Here is an 18,987-nt window from a genome sequence, read left to right as displayed (position 1 = left end):
AGGACCCTAATTGGTATACAGTCTGGACTAGAAAACTTCCCTTTATTGAGTGATGGAAGTTGCTTCACTACTCCGAAGAAATGCACATGTAAGTCACTCATTTATGTTGTTTCCTGCAAATTTATATATCTTGCAAAACTAGTTAATAAAGGATATGTGAACGACTAAGATGGACAATATCTAAAAACGAACGACCACTACTGAACTAATTCGCAAAGATCAACGAGTCTGACCTTCTCTAATAACAGGTACTCAGTAATTCAGAATTCTAATCACAATTGTTTCACGAAATTGTCAGAGCTATTCAAATTGGAACAGAGAACTGTAGAAATATAGCGTGTCTATTAATAACTTTGCTACGACAATTGGAAGTGTTGCACAGTTTGAAAACCCCTGATTAAAACTATTTCTTACATCCGTTTAATGCAAAACGGTCTCTCTCCAAGCCAGCTTGACATCTGTATAGCATTCGAAAGCTTTGCAGACATTTCCGGAACACTTCCGCAGTCACCTCCTGTCATGTACAGAACTCATTCTTTATCTATGCTGATCCATTGTTCACAAATGGAAATTTGTTTTATTTTGCCTTTAGCTTCTATTACAGGATGTTTTCAACTTGTACCTGGTTCTTGATAACACATCTTCTTAACCTGATTTCAGCTACTCATAAATTATGTGTTGAAAAATACCAATGTAAGACGTAGATTATTAAACAGAGTATTTAAAAGAGTATGTCCACTGCACCACATTTAAATCTGAATATAATATTTCTTCCTAGGTACATGATTGTGTTGTACCTTGGGACTTTTTTCCATATTTGGAAAAAAACTTTCTTAGCCAGAGTAATTTTTATACTTTCAGAAAAGAAAACATTACACATAAGTGACAGCTGTCATTGCAAAACCGAATAAAAGAACATAAAATGCTTCAAATTGCAGGGCTGGCTAGAGAAGAAAGTCTGAATATAGTTCCAACTACACCGTCCTCCTCTGCTGTAACACACTGGGCAGACAATCCACTTTTGCGTGAAATGAAGTATTTATGACTGTATGAGTATTGAGCTACGTATTAACAGTAGGTTGCAGTGGAGTGTTAGGTAAGGCCACGACTGCCTGGAAAACGATTCTACAAAGTTTTGCCAGGTTGACTCTTCAATTGCTCTCCAAATAAGCAAAGTGTGACGTCCTTCCAATTCGTAACATAAACGTAACTACTACCTCATCATTATTGGATTTTCCTTTCCGAAAGTAACATTTTTTTGCGCTTTTGACAACCAGGAATTTGCAGTTATCTGTGGAAAATAAGCGACAGTATGCTATTCACTTCGTCGCAGCTGTGTTCTGTAGCCTTGTGATACAACCAGACCGTCCATTGTCTGACTTGGGTTACGGTCTCTGTTCGGTTCCTTTGTTGAAGAGTCACGGAATCACGAATACTCCACATCAGGAGTTGGCGAGCCTTATAAAACCTCTGTGCCCGCGCTCACCTCAGCACTTCCATCACCATGAGGGCGACAGTGGCAGCTCTCCTCCTGTGTCTTGTGGTGAGTACTGCGCGCTGAAGATTGATAAAATTCAAATAGAAATTTGTGCTTCATATACCATTACTAGCACATTCACGTCTACATCCTATCTACAGACGGCTGTAGACGTAAGGATGAGTATTTATTGGTACTGATTTTTGTGTTCATAACATTCTGTTCTTGCATATAAAAGAGAAAACTTTATTATGATACGCATTTGTTGACACTGTAGTGATTCATACATCAGCACGTGAAGCAAGTCCACACTTTATTTTTTCCGTGAGAAAGAGGAACTCCATCAAACCGACTGTAGGTTGTCAGTTCATAGTGCGACTGAGCGCAGGGGTTGAGATATTGGGGTATCAGTTAGGGAGAATGGCGTTCAAATGCCTCTGTGATCATCCAGATTTTGCTTCAGATTTTACCCCTAAACCACTTAAAGCATATGTCGCTCTCTTTCCTTTGATAAAATACGGAGGATTCCCATGAAAATTTGAGGTTGTTCCTCGTCTCTAATGATCCCGCTATCAACAAGTTGTTAAACTTTAATCTTTTTTCTTTCTTCCTCTGTTCGTGTATGTGCTGTCGACGACTTATACATAGAATAATGATAGCGAAGTAACATTTTGCAATAAATATATCAGACTGATGTTGATAGCCGTTTTAGCAAGCGTTTATGCCCAGCTGTCAAATCCCACAAGAAGACATAACTGGCGCTTCCTCGTTACTCACCTCGTCTGTGAAATGTTTGCAACTGATGCAGTTTGTTGGGACTAGCGAAGCTTTCATACTAGTTACTTCTCTGCTTCGCGTACATGACATTCCTCTACAATATTCGTCATATCCGCTATAAGTCTATGCTTACTAGAGGTCCATAAGACGTTCAACAGTTCTTTAGTAAGAGTACATTTCTCTGTATACCAAATAGCGAGAAAACCTATGTGCCTCATGTTGATAGTACATACTAGCAACTGCAATGTTGTCGAATAGTGTTGCACTCATATTGTTACTATCAACTCATCCAAAAGAGAATGCAAGATGTACTACATAGCACACCGTTGTACTACAGGTGGCAGCATGCCGCAGCCAGGAGACTCCACCTGGCCCTCCTGGACCAACTGAAGGGCCACAACCAACTGGACCACCTGGCCCACCAACTGGAGGTCCTGATCCAACAGGTCAGCCTACTGGAGGTCCTGAACCAACTGGTCCACCTGGCCCACCAACCGGAGGTCCTGAACCAACAGGTCCACCTACTGGGGGTCCTCAACCAACTGGACCACCAGGCACCCCTACTGGAGGTCCTGAACCAACTGGAGGACCCCAGCCAACTGGTGAACCGCAGCCTACAGGACCACCAGGGCCACCCTCTGGAGGACTTTGGCTTTTTTGACTTGGTGGACTCTGATGGTTGACATTATTGCAGCTGTTAAACATCAAGAGAGTTCAAACTTGATATCTAGAATTAACTGGATATGACTTTACTGATGGAACTGTTCTGTGAATAGCTTTGTAAAATTTTTGTCATTAAATGAGCATCTCAAAATCTCCATAAATGTTTCCATCTTCTGTAAACTGTAACGAATAACCTATTGGATCGAAAACTGTAACTCCTTTGCAGGATAATGAGTTTGAGATCAAAGTAAAGTTAACACAGGAGAAGTCTTATAATTCATCCAGACATTTTCTATGTAAGTTCAGAATGTGCTCTATGTTGCGAAGTCTTCTAATTCCTCATTGAATGTGCACTCCGCCACCAAGTTATGAATCCAAAGATTTATAAGTGTGGTATTCCTTCGTACCTGTTATAGATGTCTTTTCTGGTAGAATGATAGAAAAACAAATTTGTGTGATGTCTATTGGAGTACAACGGAAGTGATATTTTAGAGACAATAAGTGGCAGCTAGCACCATTGTCGAAACAATACTGCACTGAACAGTCGTCAGAAATCTTCTAGAAGTGTACTTCTGCTTCATTTTAGCTACGTGGGTTGTGGTAGAGACCCTGCCGTTGTGTATCAGGTAAGTATGTTAGATAACTACTCGGGAAATGTCATCACCAGCAGTGACTCCATCACCTCTGACCTTTCGTGTGTACTTGGGAGTAGGTACTCTCTATTTTTAAATACATTTTTATGCACCTCAGTAACACATATAGTTCTTAATGAAGAACTGAAATCCTTCTGAATTAAGACCATCATGATAAGTAGCCACAGCAACAAAGAGGCAAATATATGTGAATAAGTAGTGGTGTAACCCAGGATAATGTCAAAGTATCAGGCATGAGCAACTCATTTAGAAAATAATAATACCTGCACGAATACAGTTGCAAGTACATTGTACCTGTATGTGGCAGAAAAATTACTAGAAGTGCAATCCACTCACAGTACCAGCGAATTTTCCATCTTCTTTCACGGAGTGTAAATATCAAGGGGTGTAAAATACAGTTTATATTGAAAGGGGATTTTAACACTGTGGATATTCGCAGAAGATTGGTGGCAATGTGCGGCGAGTGTGCACCGACACGAAAACGTCCCTTGCAACATGACATAGTTCGCCCGCCATATGTGTCGGAAAACAACAGTGCCGTCGCTAAAATTGGGTACTCCGACATCTACCGTATTTACCTGACTTGGCTTCTTTAACTTTAGTAGTCCCTCTTCGAAACAATTTTCTGTAGTCTGTCGCACCCACTGAAAGGAGAGCTGCTCGCAGTTCCTAGAAATCGGAGATATGATGTCTGTGCAGAGGTTTCTTCATAGCCCCTAATAGCTGGAAATAAGAAGAGGCTGACCCAGGAGAATTCGGTGAACTGCTCTCAGAGCATCAGCCCCAGTTACGTCCATTCCATAATGTAGTGCCAGATATTGCGACCATGTTGGGGGTGGTGGCGAGGGGGGGGGGGGGGGGGAAGTGCTGATTCATCAAGTGATGCGGGAACAGGAGACCCGTCTGCAGTTTCACTCCTGCATGCGAAAATGTTAGCACATGGAGGAGATACAGAGAGGCAGGAATTGTCGATGACAAGCGGCTCTCATGCCGCCGAAGGGCTACAATTGCAGTGTCTGACCGCTACCTACGGATTATGTCTCGGAGGACTCCTGACAGCAACGCCACCATGTTGAATAATGCTTTTCGTGTAGGCACAGGACGTCGTGTTACGAATCAAACTGTGCGCAATAGGCTACATGATGCGCAACTTCACTCTCGACGCCCATGGCGTGGTCAATCTTTGCAACCTCAACAACATGCAGCGCGGTACAGATGGGCCCAACAAAATGCCGAATGCACAGCTGAGGACTGACATCACGTTCTCTTCACCGATGAGAGTCGCATATGCCTTCAACTTGACAGTTGTCGGAGACGTGTTTGGAGGCAACCCGGTCAGGCTGAACGCCATAGACACACTGTCCAGCGAGTGCTGCAAAACGGAGATTCCCTGCTCTTTTGGGGTTGAGTTATGTGGGGCCGACGTACGCCGCTGGTGGTAATGGATGGCGCCGTAACGGCTGTACGATATGTGAATGGCATCCTGCGACCGATAACGCAACCATGTCGGCAGCATATTGGCAAGGCATTCGTCTTCATGGACGATAATTCGCGTCCGCATCGTGCACATCCTGTGAATGTCTTCTTTCAAGAAAACGACGTCGCTCGACTAGAGTGGCCAACATGTTCTCCAGACATGAACCCTATCGTACATGCCTGGGATAGATTGAAAAGAGCTGTTTATAGACGACGTGACCCAGAAGCCAGTCTGATGGATCTATGCCGAATCGTCGTTGGGAAGTGGGACAATCTGGACCAACAGTAACTTGATGAACTTGTGGATAGTTTGCCATGACGAATACAGGTATGCATCAATGCAAAAGGACGTGCTACTGCGTATTAGAGGTGCCGGTGTGTTTAGAAATCTGAACCAACGCCTCTGAAGGTCGCGCTGTATGGTGGGATAACATGGAATGTGTGGTTTTCATGAGCAATAAAAAGGGCGGAAATGATGTTGATCTCTATCCCAATTTTCTGTACAGGTTCCGGAACTCTCGGAGTCGAGGTAATGCAAAACGTTTTTTGATATGTGTATAAAAAACCTGTCCAGGCGATAGCAGCGTCACCTGGCGAGGAACGACTACCAGTCCGACAGGCGTATGGTTCATGTAGCATCAGAGAGCGTGCTGTCCATATTTAAAAGGGGGAAATCTATTTGAGTTCGAGCGAGGGCAGATTGTGATGGCCCGGATGCTCGGAGAGAGCATTTCGGATACTGCACAACTTGTTGGTGTTCAAGGAGTGCTATGGTGTGTCTTCTACACGTGGCGAAACCAAGACGAAACAACGTCCAGATGTCGTTTGGCTGGGCGGCCGCGCCTCTCGGACCTCATAGGCTGGGCATATGATAATGATGTTTGGTATGTGGTGAGCTCAACTGCGCGGTCATCAACGCCCGTACAGAGTCCTAATTTTTACACAGTCCATTTTTTTACATAGTCCAATCTAGTCAGCGTCGCGGTTGATGATGATGATGACGATGATGATGAAATGATGACAACACAAACACCCAGTCCCCCGGAAGAGAAAATCTCCAACCCCGCCGGGAATGGAACCTGGACCCTGTGATTCAGAGGTCTAGCCGCTAGTTCACGAGCTGCGAACATAGGCTGGGCAGACTGATAAAACAGGAACTTTGGTACGTGCTTCGCTGCGGTGGGTTGCTTCTGTGCCATCTAAGGTGCCATTTACAGTGACATATACAATATAGACTGTGCAACAACTTGACGTGGCATGGTCTCAACAAGTCGCTCGAAGTCTCCTGCAGAAATATTGACGTAAGCCACCTGAATAGCTGTCTGTACCTCTCGATTATGTGCGATAATGAGAATCATGTCGGGCAATCTGGGTGCTCAAACCATTCACGCAAATTCTCTAGAATGTACTTCAAATCAACGGCGAAGAAATGTGGCCTAGAGACATTGTGCATTGTCATCCATAAAAATTAGATTCTTGTTTGGGAACATGAAGTTCATGAATGGCTTCAAATGATTTCCAAGTAGCTGAATGTAACAATTTACACTCAATGATCTGTTCAGTTGGACCAGAGAGCCCAGTCCATTCCATGTAAAGACAGCTTACACAGATATGGAGGCACCACCAGCTTGCACAGTGCCTTTTTCACAACTTGGGTCCATGGCTTTGGGAGGTCTTCACCATACACTAACCCTACCACCAGCTCTTAGCAACTGAAATCGGGTTTCATCTGACCAGAACACGATTTCCTCTAGTCTCGGGTCCAACCGATATAGTTACGAGCCCAGGAGAGGCGCTGTAGGTGACGTCATGCTGCTAGCAAAGGCCTCATGTCGGTCGTCTGCTACCACAGACCATTTACGACAAATTTCGGTGCACTGTCCTAACGGATACGTTCGTTGTAAGACCGACAATGATTTATGCGGCTGTTTCACGCAATATTATTCGCCTGTTAGCCCTGACAACTCTACGCCAACGGCACTGCTCTGAGTCATTAAGTGAAGGCCTTCGGCCACTGCGTTGCCGTGATGAGAGGTAATGTCTCAGATATGGTACTCTCGGCATACTCTGGACACTGTGGATGTCGGAATATTGAATTCCTTAACAATTTACGGAATGGAATGTTCCGTACGTTTAGCTTCAACTATTATTCGGCTTTCAAAGTCTGCTAATTCCCATCGTGCTGCCATACTGTCGGCAACCTTTTCAAAATGAGTAAAAATGGCAGCTCCCCCAATGCACTGCCCTTTTACACCTTGTGTACACGATACTATCGCCATCTGTATATGAGGATATCACTGTCCCATTACTTTCTCACCTCAGTGTACGACACGATACGCGTTGCGGCTTGCAATACATTGTACTACAGATAGATGTGTCAATCGAACCACGTGACTGGCTGTAGCTTGAGTTTTAAGTTCATGTTCAACTTCCTTGCGTGTCGCTTGATTTCCTTCACTCTCGGTAAGGATAAACTGGTTCTAAAATGGTGGGTTAATAGATTTGGGAGACACTGGGTTGATCACAGTTGAGGACACTATAAAAGCACAGTTCCGATCCTATAGTGATATTACGTAGATTGGTCATATTCTGCTACAATTATCCTTGATGTGCTGTTACAGACTTGTGTATTACTTAAAATTTTATGTAAGTGACTATCTATTTTCCCTTTTCAGTATTCTTTGGCCTCTTCTTTAAGATCTTTACATATTTCCTTTGAGACCTCTCAAGGATTTCTTGAGTACTTCGGTACATTTGTTCAAACCGGGCTTTTTCCTGTCCGAAACCAGTTCGTCATAGACAGTTCATTTGGCACCCCTCTCTTTGTCAGTATATCAATGAATTCCCGCAAATGGTACCTTCTTGTCAATACTCCATGAGTCAATGACTGACTCATGGTTGTTTTATGGCTCTAATTACCAAATTTTAATATGTTTATGAATTTAGAAAGTGTATCATGCTACTTGATTCAAATTAAGCATTAATGTGAATTTTGGTTCAACTTGTTGAGGGAGTCCGCTATGAAGCGGTGTTTCGTAAATTTCACACGTCTTGTTGTCTTCATACGTCGCCTAATTCTTCGCTGTGATTTAGACGTCACCGTGATCTACCTGGTTAACTTACATCTTCCTTATCCGACATGCTTTAGTGTATGTTTCTGTTTCTAAAGCAGATATTACACATGAAATTACATTCATATATATTAGGAGAGCTGATAAACAAGATTCCTCTGTGACTGTTCCGTTTAAGTAAAATGCTTATCGAATCTGTCGAAAGCACCGCGGTCTCCCTGCTAAGCTTGTCATTGGGATAGGACGTGAGAGCCTTGCAGTTATTTTCCAGAAAGGCTTCTGCGCTCACCTACTGCTCTGCATAAAAGCCGTCTCTTACCTGTGCTGCACGATTGTTCACAAGTGACACCACGCATTCCTTCGTATCTACACTCCTGGAAATGGAAAAAAGAACACATTGACACCGGTGTGTCAGACCCACCATACTTGCTCCGGACACTGCGAGAGGGCTGTACAAGCAACGATCACACGCACGGCACAGCGGACACACCAGGAACCGCGGTGTTGGCCGTCGAATGGCGCTAGCTGCGCAGCATTTGTGCACCGCCGCCGTCAGTGTCAGCCAGTTTGCCGTGGCATACGGAGCTCCATCGCAGTCTTTAACACTGGTAGCATGCCGCGACAGCGTGGATGTGAACCGTATGTGCAGTTGACGGACTTTGAGCGAGGGCGTATAGTGGGCATGCGGGAGGCCGGGTGGACGTTCCGCAAAGTTGCTCAACACGTGGGGCGTGAGGTCTCCACAGTACATCGATGTTGTCGCCAGTGGTCGGCGGAAGGTGCGCGTGCCCGTCGACCTGGGACCGGACCGCAGCGACGCACGGATGCACGCCAAGACCGTAGGATCCTACGCAGTGCCGTAGGGGACCGCACCGCCACTTCCCAGCAAATTAGGGACACTGTTGCTCCTGGGGTATCGGCGAGGACCATTCGCAACCGTCTCCATGAAGCTGGGATACGGTCCCGCACGCCGTTAGGCCGTCTTCCGCTCACGCTCCAACATCGTGCAGCCCGCCTCCAGTGGTGTCGCGACAGGCGTGAATGGAGGGACGAATGGAGACGTGTCGTCTTCAGCGATGAGAGTCGCTTCTGCCTTGGTGCCAATGATGGTCGTATGCGTGTTTGGCGCCGTGCAGGTGAGCGCCACAATCAGGACTGCATACGACCGAGGCACACAGGGCCAACACCCGGCATCATGGTGTGGGGAGCGATCTCCTACACTGGCCGTACACCACTGGTGATCGTCGAGGGGACACTGAATAGTGCACGGTACATCCAAACCGTCATCGAACCCATCGTTCTACCATTCCTAGACTGGCAAGGGAACTTGCTGTTCCAACAGGACAATGCACGTCCGCATCTATCCCGTGCCACCCAACGTGCTCTAGAAGGTGTAAGTCAACTACCCTGGCCAGCAAGATCTCCGGATCTGTCCCCCATTGAGCATGTTTGGGACTGGATGAAGCGTCTTCTCACACGGTCTGCACGTCCAGCACAAACGCTGGTCCAACTGAGGCGCCAGGTGGAAATGGCATGGCAAGCCGTTCCACAGGACTACATCCAGCATCTTTACGATCGTCTCCATGGGAGAATAGCAGCCTGCATTGCTGCGAAAGGTGGATATACACTGTACTAGTGCCGACATTGTGCATGCTCTGTTGCCTGTGTCTATGTGCCTGTGGTTCTGTCAGTGTGATCATGTGATGTATCTGACCCCAGGAATGTGTCAATAAAGTTTCCTCTTCCTGGGACAATGAATTCACGGTGTTCTTATTTCAATTTCCAGGAGTGTATATTGAATGCTAACATTTTACGCAAATTAGCCGTGAATTCCGATATTGTGAAGACGAAGATCGCTTGATTTTAAAGTCTTTATTCCAACAAATAGTTTCGACAGAATCGTGCCGCCATCTTCAGATTGGCATTAAACTCTTCGTATATGCTCACGTTGCCCGCATCTCGTGGTCGTGCGGTAGCGTTCTCGCTTCCCACGCCCGGGTTCCCGGGTTCGATTCCCGGCGGGGTCAGGGATTTTCTCTGCCTCGTGATGGCTGGGTGTTGTGTGCTGTCCTTAGGTTAGTTAGGTTTAAGTAGTTCTAAGTTCTAGGGGACTGATGACCCTAGATGTTAAGTTCCATAGTGCTCAGAGCCATTTGAACCATTTTTTTGCTCACGTACATGTGTCTTCGAGATTTTGAGAACAAAGTTGAAATAAAACTTCCTGGCAGATTAAAACTGTGTGCCCGACCGAGACTCGAACTCGGGACCTTTGCCTTTAGCGGGCAAGTGCTCTACCAACCAAAGTTTGGAAGGCAGGAGACGAGGTACTGGCAGAAGTAAAGCTGTGAGTACTGGGTGTGAGTCGTGCTTCGGTAGCTCAGTTGGTAGAGCACTTGCCCGCGAAAGGCAAAGGTCCCGAGTTCGAGTCTCGGTCGGGCACACAGTTTTAATCTGCCAGGAAGTTTCATATCAGCGCACACTCCGCTGCAGAGTGAAAATCTCATTCTGGAAAGTTGAAATACATTAATGAAGTAAACGACGAACCATGTAAAGTTTCTTAATGTATTTACAGTTTGTTTTCAAAATGTCGACGACACATTTATGTGAACATTATATACAAAGTGTAGTGCCAGTCTGAAACTGAAAGCACGATTCTGTCGAAACTAATAACTGGAATAAGATGTTAAAGACAAGCGATTTTGGCTTTCACATGAAGTGTACACGATTCCGATACTTTCGCGCACTTATTCTTGTTGCTTCATGTCATAGAAACCCATGCTGCAACTTGAATGTCTCTAATAACCGCCTTCAAAACAAATTGTCCATTTCCACAATCAATAATGTCAATGTACTCATAGTGAATTTCCTATGAAGCGATTTGATTATGAGGCACCTTTCAGTCCCCTTAACGAAACTGATTGGAGAGCCCATGTTGTACGAACAATGTTCTAATCTCCGCGTCGTATATCCTTATTTCATGTTTGGAGATACTTTTTTATGCCTTAATTTTCAGGGTTTCGTGTAATTAAATTTCAAGTGGTGAATTTTTCGTGTAGGAATGGCAAACAAACGTGAAACCCACAGGGATACATCAGCTCTGACCATTAGCTTTCACCACTGTTGAAAGGTCCTTAGCGCAACTTTTTCTCCCCTTGTTCCGAAAAAGGTATTTCATTTCCAACCTACCATCCACTCCTGAGTAGCATTCTCCTATTCACCATAAAGGGCGACCTCAAGAGGACACTATCATATTCTCATATATTTGATTCGTCGGAGTAAACAGTTGGATTATACTGTACTGAGAGGTTCATTTCACAAATTTTATGAAGAAACTGATCTAGAAATATGAAATTTGATACGACACTGCCACGATGTATGATAGATTTACATGTATCAGTATTGAAGCATGGGGGTGGAGTTCAGACCCATTGTTGTTACAGATGTGTAATACGTATATCACAGAGCAATAGGTCTCAAATCAGAAGAGAAAAACCATACGAATTTAATTTGTAAGAAGGAAGATGTGAGGCTAAGGAATTTTTAGTGTAGTGAGCTACCAAATTAAAACTGAGCGAAAATTACACCAAGAAGAAATGCAGATGATAAACGGGTATTCATTGGACAAATATATATTACTAGAACTGACATGTGATTACATTTTCAAGCAATTTGGGTGCATAGATCCTGAGAAATCAGTACCCAGAACAACCACCTCTGGCCGTAATAACAGCCTTGATACGCCTGGGCAGTGAGTCAAACAGAGATTGGATGGCGTGTACAGGTACAGCTGCCCATGCAGCTCCAACACGATACCACAGTTCATCAAGAGTAGTGACTGGCGTATTGTGACGAGCCAGTTGCTCGGTCACCATTGACCAGACGTTTTCTATTGGTGAGAGATCTGGAGAATGTGCTGGCCAGCGCAGCAGTCGAACATTTTCTGTATGCAGAAAGGCCCGTACAGGACTATGCGGCCGTGCATTATCCTGCTGAAATGTAGGGTTTCGCAGGGATCGAATGAAGGGTAGAGCCACGGGTCGTAACACATCTGAAATGTAACGTCCACTGTTCATAGTGCCGTCAATGCGAACAAGAGATGGCCGAGACGTGTAACCAATGGCACTCCATACAATCACGCGGGGTGATACGCCAGTATGGCGATGACGAATACACGCTTCTAATGTGCGTTCACCGCGATGTCGCCAAACACGGATGCGACCATCATTAGGCTGTAAACAGAACCAGGATTCGTCCGGAAAAATGATGTTTTGCCATTCGAGCACCCAGGTTTGTCGTTGAGTACACCATCGCAGGCGCTCCTGTCTGTGATGCAGCGTCAAGTGTAACCGCAGTCATGGTCTCCGAGCTGGCAGTCCATGCTGCTGTAAACGCCGTCGAACTGTTCGTGCAGCCCATCTGTTGACTCAGGGATCGAGACGTGGCTGCACGATCCGTTACAGCCATGCGGATAAGATGCCTGTCATCTCGACTGCTAATGGCGTTGGGATCCAGCACGGCGTTCCGTATTACCCTCCTGAACCCACCGATTCCATATTCTGCTAAAAGTCATTGGATCTAGACCAAGGCGAGCAGCAATGTCTCGATACGATAAACCGCAATCGCGATAGGCTACAATCCGACCTTTATCAAAGTCGGAAACGCGATGGTACGCATTTCTCCTCCTTACGCGAGGCATCACATTAACGTTTCACGAGGCAACGACGGTCAACTGCTGTTTGTGTCTGAGAAATCGGTTGGAAACTTTCCTCATGTCAGCACGTTGTAGGTGTCGCCACCGGCGCTAACCTTGTGTGAATGCTCTGAAAAGCTAATCATTTGCAAACCACAGCATCTTCTTCCTATCGGTTAAATTTCGCGTCTGTAGCACGTCATCTTCGTGGTGTAGCAATTTTAATGGCCAGTAGTGTAGTTACTCTAAAGGCAGAGTGCAATATAAGAACCGGTTAGGTCATGTACAGACAACTTAAATGATAATAATAGGTTCTGTGGCAACAATGATCGGGAACTCAAAGTTACATCGTGTGACCTCTACTTATCATCAGTAATATTGATTTATCATTTAAGAGTTTATGGACTAGTTGTTTCGAACTTTGCAAAGGACAAAATAATATGTGAGAAGGAGAATGAAGGTCAGTCTCCATGGCATAAATGTAACTGCTAAAAAATGCAATTAGATTATTTTCACATCTAGCAGCAAAACTAGCTGCTTGTGGATTAAAAGGTGATATTATATGTAAAATAGTCGTGAATGAAGACTAACAGAAGAAATATAGGCTTCGAGTTGTTGTCTTACTCCTACGTGTTACTACAGCAACAATTACATCACGGTCAAAATGTTTTTAATACCAGATACTAGATGGTTGCAAAGAAAAGCCAATATGAAAATTTGTATGTTTCTGTGACACATAGTACGAGTCACTGTTGGAATCGGCCAACTCATACAAATACCAGGGCGTAACACCTCGTAGGGACATCAAATGGATTATCACATAGGTTCAGTCGTGGGTAAAGCAGGTGGTAGACTTCGTTTTATTGGAAGAATAATGGGGAATTGCAATCAATCTACAAAGGAAACGGTTAGAAAGCACTCGTGAGATCGGTACTAGAATATTGCTCAAGTGTGTGAGATGTACAGATAGGACTAACGAGGGATATTGAACGGATACAGAGAAAGGCAGCTGTGTTACACCCATGGGAGAGTGTAACAGAGATGCTGGACAAATTCAACTGGAAGACTCTTGAACAGAGACGTAAACTATCCCGAGAAAGTCTGTTAACAAAGTTTGAAGAACCGGCTTTAAATGATTGTTCTAGAAGTGTACAACAACCTCCTATGTATCTCTCATATAAGGATAGTGAAGACAAGATTAGAATAACTACTGCACGCATAGAGATATTCAATCATCCTTCCCACGTTCCATACGTGAATGGAACAGGAAGAAGCCCTAATAACTGGCACAATGAGACGTACCCCCTGCCATGCACCTCACGGTAATTTGCAGAGTATAGATGTAGATATAGATACTAGGGAACCGCTCCGTGAACCATGTAGTTTGTGGAAACCGAAATCAGATTAGGTAAAATACAGGAAGCGTAGAACTGTCTGATTGGACATGGGCTTGAAACGCATCTCTTAGGAATGCACGTCCAGTGCCCATATCATTGTACCTCATCCCTAAGTATGTTTCATGAAATAATTCTACAAAACACATTTGAGACCGATGTCAGTAGTGTGGGTAAAACAAGAAGGGAGTAATTAAATTTGCAGCAATGAAATCGAATCATAGGGGTGAATGTTGCACCTGGATTGTAATGTGGATCACGTGATGGTTCCGGGTTGCTGTTTTAATCTATTATGATTTAAAAACAATATGAAGGAACACTCACTAGGAACCGCCTTAGCAGTTTCTGGTATCTTCTAAGTTGCTGTGACACGTGACATTGTGTTCTGTGTCGCATTCGCAAAAATTTCGATTTCTTCATATTTAAATGCTATGCAATATATTAAAGTTATTTACGGAAGAATGTTAACTTTTCTGTTACACAGTCTTATGGTGAGTAAAATGCTGTACATTTTTAAACCGTGCGGACGTTTAAGCCACACTTCGTCGGTTGTGCGCCATCTGCATCTGGAAACACAGTGTGGTCTCCAACCGCAGAACACGATATATTTCCAAAAGCACCGAGTTTCTTTAGCGTTTTGACGATTTTTATTGTTTTAAAAATGGGAACTGTATTACTTACAAATAGTTTCTACTCCTAAATGTTTTCAACCTATAACTGGTGTTTGATGACACTTCTCCTTAATTTGATTTCACTCCCTGCTTACTGGTGTGTAGCGGAGTAGAATATTAAATAAGAAATTGTAAAGATTGTTTCAACTGCAACACTTTTAAATATGAACAGAATATTCGTTCCTAGGTAAATGATGAAACGTTTCTCACTAGAACTTATAGTGCAAGTGAATGGTCTGTGTTAATACTATTATGAAAACTTTTCCCAGTATGTCACGAAAAGTAAATGTTGTGTACATAGTTCAGCGTAGTCAGCGCGTACACAACTTTCCCACTAGAGCGCGCCCCGCTAAGCACAACAGCGCAGGCGCAGCGCTCGTCCACTCCGCCCTGCTAGATGGCGCTGTCTTAGAGACGGACAAAATTCTGCTTCCGCCGATCCGCGTACTAATATGTAACACAGCTGCTAACGTGAACATTTTTTTCTCGCGGATCACACTCGCGCAGTGATACCTGACCGCGCGAGGTATTATAACGAGTGTACAGACCTCCGATTAGTCAGTCTGCATTAGTCTGCATCAAACTGCAGTCAAGTTTCAATCTGTGCCTAATGAGATTATCATATTCCTGTACATAGCCATGAAGAGAAATGTGTAGACACTTTGTCAAGTGTCAGAGATATGTGAGAATAAGATTAACGTACCAAGACCAAAGGAACTTCAGATTGTCAGTTGTAAACAGCATCCAGAATCAAATTACGTAATGTCTATATTTTTTATTATTTTAATAAATGTGTGTGAAAATTGATCAAGTTCTGTTTAAAGTTGGTCCCTGTCAATCTGCTACTCTAAGCGTGCAAGTGGCATTTCTATCGTCTGACCTAACGGCAGAAGATAAACACGCCACGATAAGACCACGAGACATACACTCCTGGAAATGGAAAAAAGAACACATTGACACCGGTGTGTCAGACCCACCATACTTGCTCCGGACACTGCGAGAGGGCTGTACGAGCAATGATCACACACACGGCACAGCGGACACACCAGGAACCGCGGTGTTGGCCGTCGAATGGCGCTAGCTGCGCAGCATTTGTGCACCGCCGCCGTCAGTGTCAGCCAGTTTGCCGTGGCATACGGAGCTCCATCGCAGTCTTTAACACTGGTAGCATGCCGCGACAGCGTGGACGTGAACCGTATGTGCAGTTGACGGACTTTGAGCGAGGGCGTATAGTGGGCATGCGGGAGGCCGGGTGGACGTACCGCCGAATTGCTCAACACGTGGGGCGTGAGGTCTCCACAGTACATCGATGTTGTCGCCAGTGGTCGGCGGAAGGTGCACGTGCCCGTCGACCTGGGACCGGACCGCAGCGACGCACGGATGCACGCCAAGACCGTAGGATCCTACGCAGTGCCGCAGGGGACCGCACCGCCACTTCCCAGCAAATTAGGGACACTGTTGCTCCTGGGGTATCGGCGAGGACCATTCGCAACCGTCTCCATGAAGCTGGGCTACGGTCCCGCACACCGTTAGGCCGTCTTCCGCTCACGCCCCAACATCGTGCAGCCCGCCTCCAGTGGTGTCGCGACAGGCGTGAATGGAGGGACGAATGGAGACGTGTCGTCTTCAGCGATGAGAGTCGCTTCTGCCTTGGTGCCAATGATGGTCGTATGCGTGTTTGGCGCTGTGCAGCTGACCGCCACAATCAGGACTGCATACGACCGAGGCACACAGGGCCAACACCTGGCATCGTGGTGTGGGGAGCGATCTCCTACACTGGCCGTACACCACTGGTGATCGTCGAGGGGACACTGAATAGTGCACGGTACATCCAAACCGTCATCGAACCCATCGTTCTACCATTCCTAGACCGGCAAGGGAACTTGCTGTTCCAACAGGACAATGCACGTCCGCATGTATCCCGTGCCAACCAACGTGCTCTAGAAGGTGTAAGTCAACTACCCTGGCCAGCAAGATCTCCGGATCTGTCCCCCATTGAGCATGTTTGGGACTGGATGAAGCGTCGTCTCACGCGGTCTGCACGTCCAGCACGAACGCTGGTCCAACTGAGGCGCCAGGTGGAAATGGCATGGCAAGCCGTTCCATAGGACTACATCCAGCATCTCTACGATCGTCTCCATGGGAGAATAGCAGCCTGCATTGCTGCGAAAGATGGATATACACTGTACTAGTGCCGACATTGTGCATGCTCTGTTGCCTGTGTCTATGTGCCTGTGGTTCTGTCAGTGTGATCATGTGATGTATCTGACCCCAGGAATGTGTCAATAAAGTTTCCCCTTCCTGGTACAATGAATTCACGGTGTTCTTATTTCAATTTCCAGGAGTGTATTTCTGACACTCGCCTACTTCGTTAGAGCGAAAACTCAAATAATCTGATGGTGTGTGTACCGAAGGTCTTACAATACGCACACCATAGTAAAATACTGATAATTATGCTAACGTTCAAAGACGGCAACTTGAGCAAAAAACACAGATAAATGAATTTAATGATTACTGTCAACGGATTCAATTACGTATTCACTGATTAGGATCTTAAAGTCTATTAATTTCGTGAGGCACTAATACACTCCTGGAAATGGAAAAAAGAACACATTGATACCGGTGTGTCAGACCCACCATACTTGCTCCGGACACTGCGAGAGGGCTGTACAAGCAATGATCACACGCACGGCACAGCGGACACACCAGGAACCGCGGTGTTGGCCGTCGAATGGCGCTAGCTGCGCAGCATTTGTGCACCGCCGCCGTCAGTGTCAGCCAGTTTGCCGTGGCATACGGAGCTCCATCGCAGCCTTTAACACTGGTAGCATGCCGCGACAGCGTGGACGTGAACCGTACGTGCAGTTGACGGACTTTGAGCGAGGGCGTATAGTGGGCATGCGGGAGGCCGGGTGGACGTACCGCCGAATTGCTCAACACGTGGGGCGTGAGGTCTCCACAGTACATCGATGTTGTCGCCAGTGGTCGGCGGAAGGTGCACGTGCCCGTCGACCTGGGACCGGACCGCAGCGACGCACGGATGCACGCCAAGACCGTAGGATCCTACGCAGTGCCGTAGGGGACCGCACCGCCACTTCCCAGCAAATTAGGGACACTGTTGCTCCTGGGGTATCGGCGAGGACCATTCGCAACCGTCTCCATGAAGCTGGGCTACGGTCCCGCACACCGTTAGGCCGTCTTCCGCTCACGCCCCAACATCGTGCAGCCCGCCTCCAGTGGTGTCGCGACAGGCGTGAATGGAGGGACGAATGGAGACGTGTCGTCTTCAGCGATGAGAGTCGCTTCTGCCTTGATGCCAATGATGGGCGTATGCGTGTTTGGCGCCGTGCAGGTGAGCGCCACAATCAGGACTGCATACGACCGAGGCACACAGGGCCAACACCCGGCATCATGGTGTGGGGAGCGATCTCCTACACTGGCCGTACACCACTGGTGATCGTCGAGGGGACACTGAATAGTGCACGGTACATCCAAACCGTCATCGAACCCATCGTTCTACCATTCCTAGACCGGCAAGGGAACTTGCTGTTCCAACAGGACAATGCACGTCCGCATGTATCCCGTGCCACCCAACGTGCTCTAGAAGGTGTAAGTCAACTACCCTGGCCAGCAAGATCTCCGGATCTGTCCCCCATTGAGCATGTTTGGGACTGGATGAAGCGTCGTCTCACGCGGTCTGCACGTCCAGCACGAAAGCTGATCCAACTGAGGCGCCAGGTGGAAATGGCATGGCAAGCCGTTCCACAGGACTACATCCAGCATCTCTACGATCGTCTCCATGGGAGAATAGCAGCCTGCATTGCTGCGAAAGGGGGATATACACTGTACTAGTGCCGACATTGTGCGTGCTCTGTTGCCTGTGTCTATGTGCCTGTGGTTCTGTCAGTGTGATCATGTGATGTATCTGACCCCAGGAATGTGTCAATAAAGTTTCCCCTTCCTGGGACAATGAATTCACGGTGTTCTTATTTCAATTTCCAGGAGTGTACATTGCGGCGGGGTGGTGTCGCTCGTCAGTGTTGTTGTTAACGCTCTCGTTCAGTCCACCTACATCGATAGGATTCTTGCCGATGTCCCTTCGCTCTGTGATAGCA

General features: G+C 46.1%; 1 protein-coding gene across 22 annotated transcripts in view; it reads left to right on the top strand.

The window, feature by feature from the left end:
* Nucleotides 1-18,987, top strand: part of LOC126456897 (proline-rich protein 2-like) — a 739,962-nt gene that overhangs the window by 716,543 nt on the left and 4,432 nt on the right. For 20 of the 22 annotated variants that reach the window (XM_050092741.1, XM_050092743.1, XM_050092742.1 and 17 more), the window contains one exon: nt 2,770-3,197. The exons of 1 other annotated variant lie outside the window; for it this stretch is intronic. In XM_050092741.1, the coding sequence (XP_049948698.1) occupies nt 2,770-2,915 (146 nt within the window). In that variant the 3' untranslated portion in view covers nt 2,916-3,197. Of the gene's footprint in view, nt 1-1,420; nt 1,544-2,591; nt 3,198-18,987 lie in introns of those variants that run through there. One more of the 22 variants, XM_050092769.1, reaches the window with a different exon arrangement.

This window comes from Schistocerca serialis, chromosome 2 (genome assembly GCF_023864345.2).
Source record: "Schistocerca serialis cubense isolate TAMUIC-IGC-003099 chromosome 2, iqSchSeri2.2, whole genome shotgun sequence".
Taxonomy (NCBI): domain Eukaryota; kingdom Metazoa; phylum Arthropoda; class Insecta; order Orthoptera; family Acrididae; genus Schistocerca; species Schistocerca serialis.
Note: the sequence above shows the minus strand (reverse complement) of the source record. Positions and strands in the feature narration are given on the sequence as shown.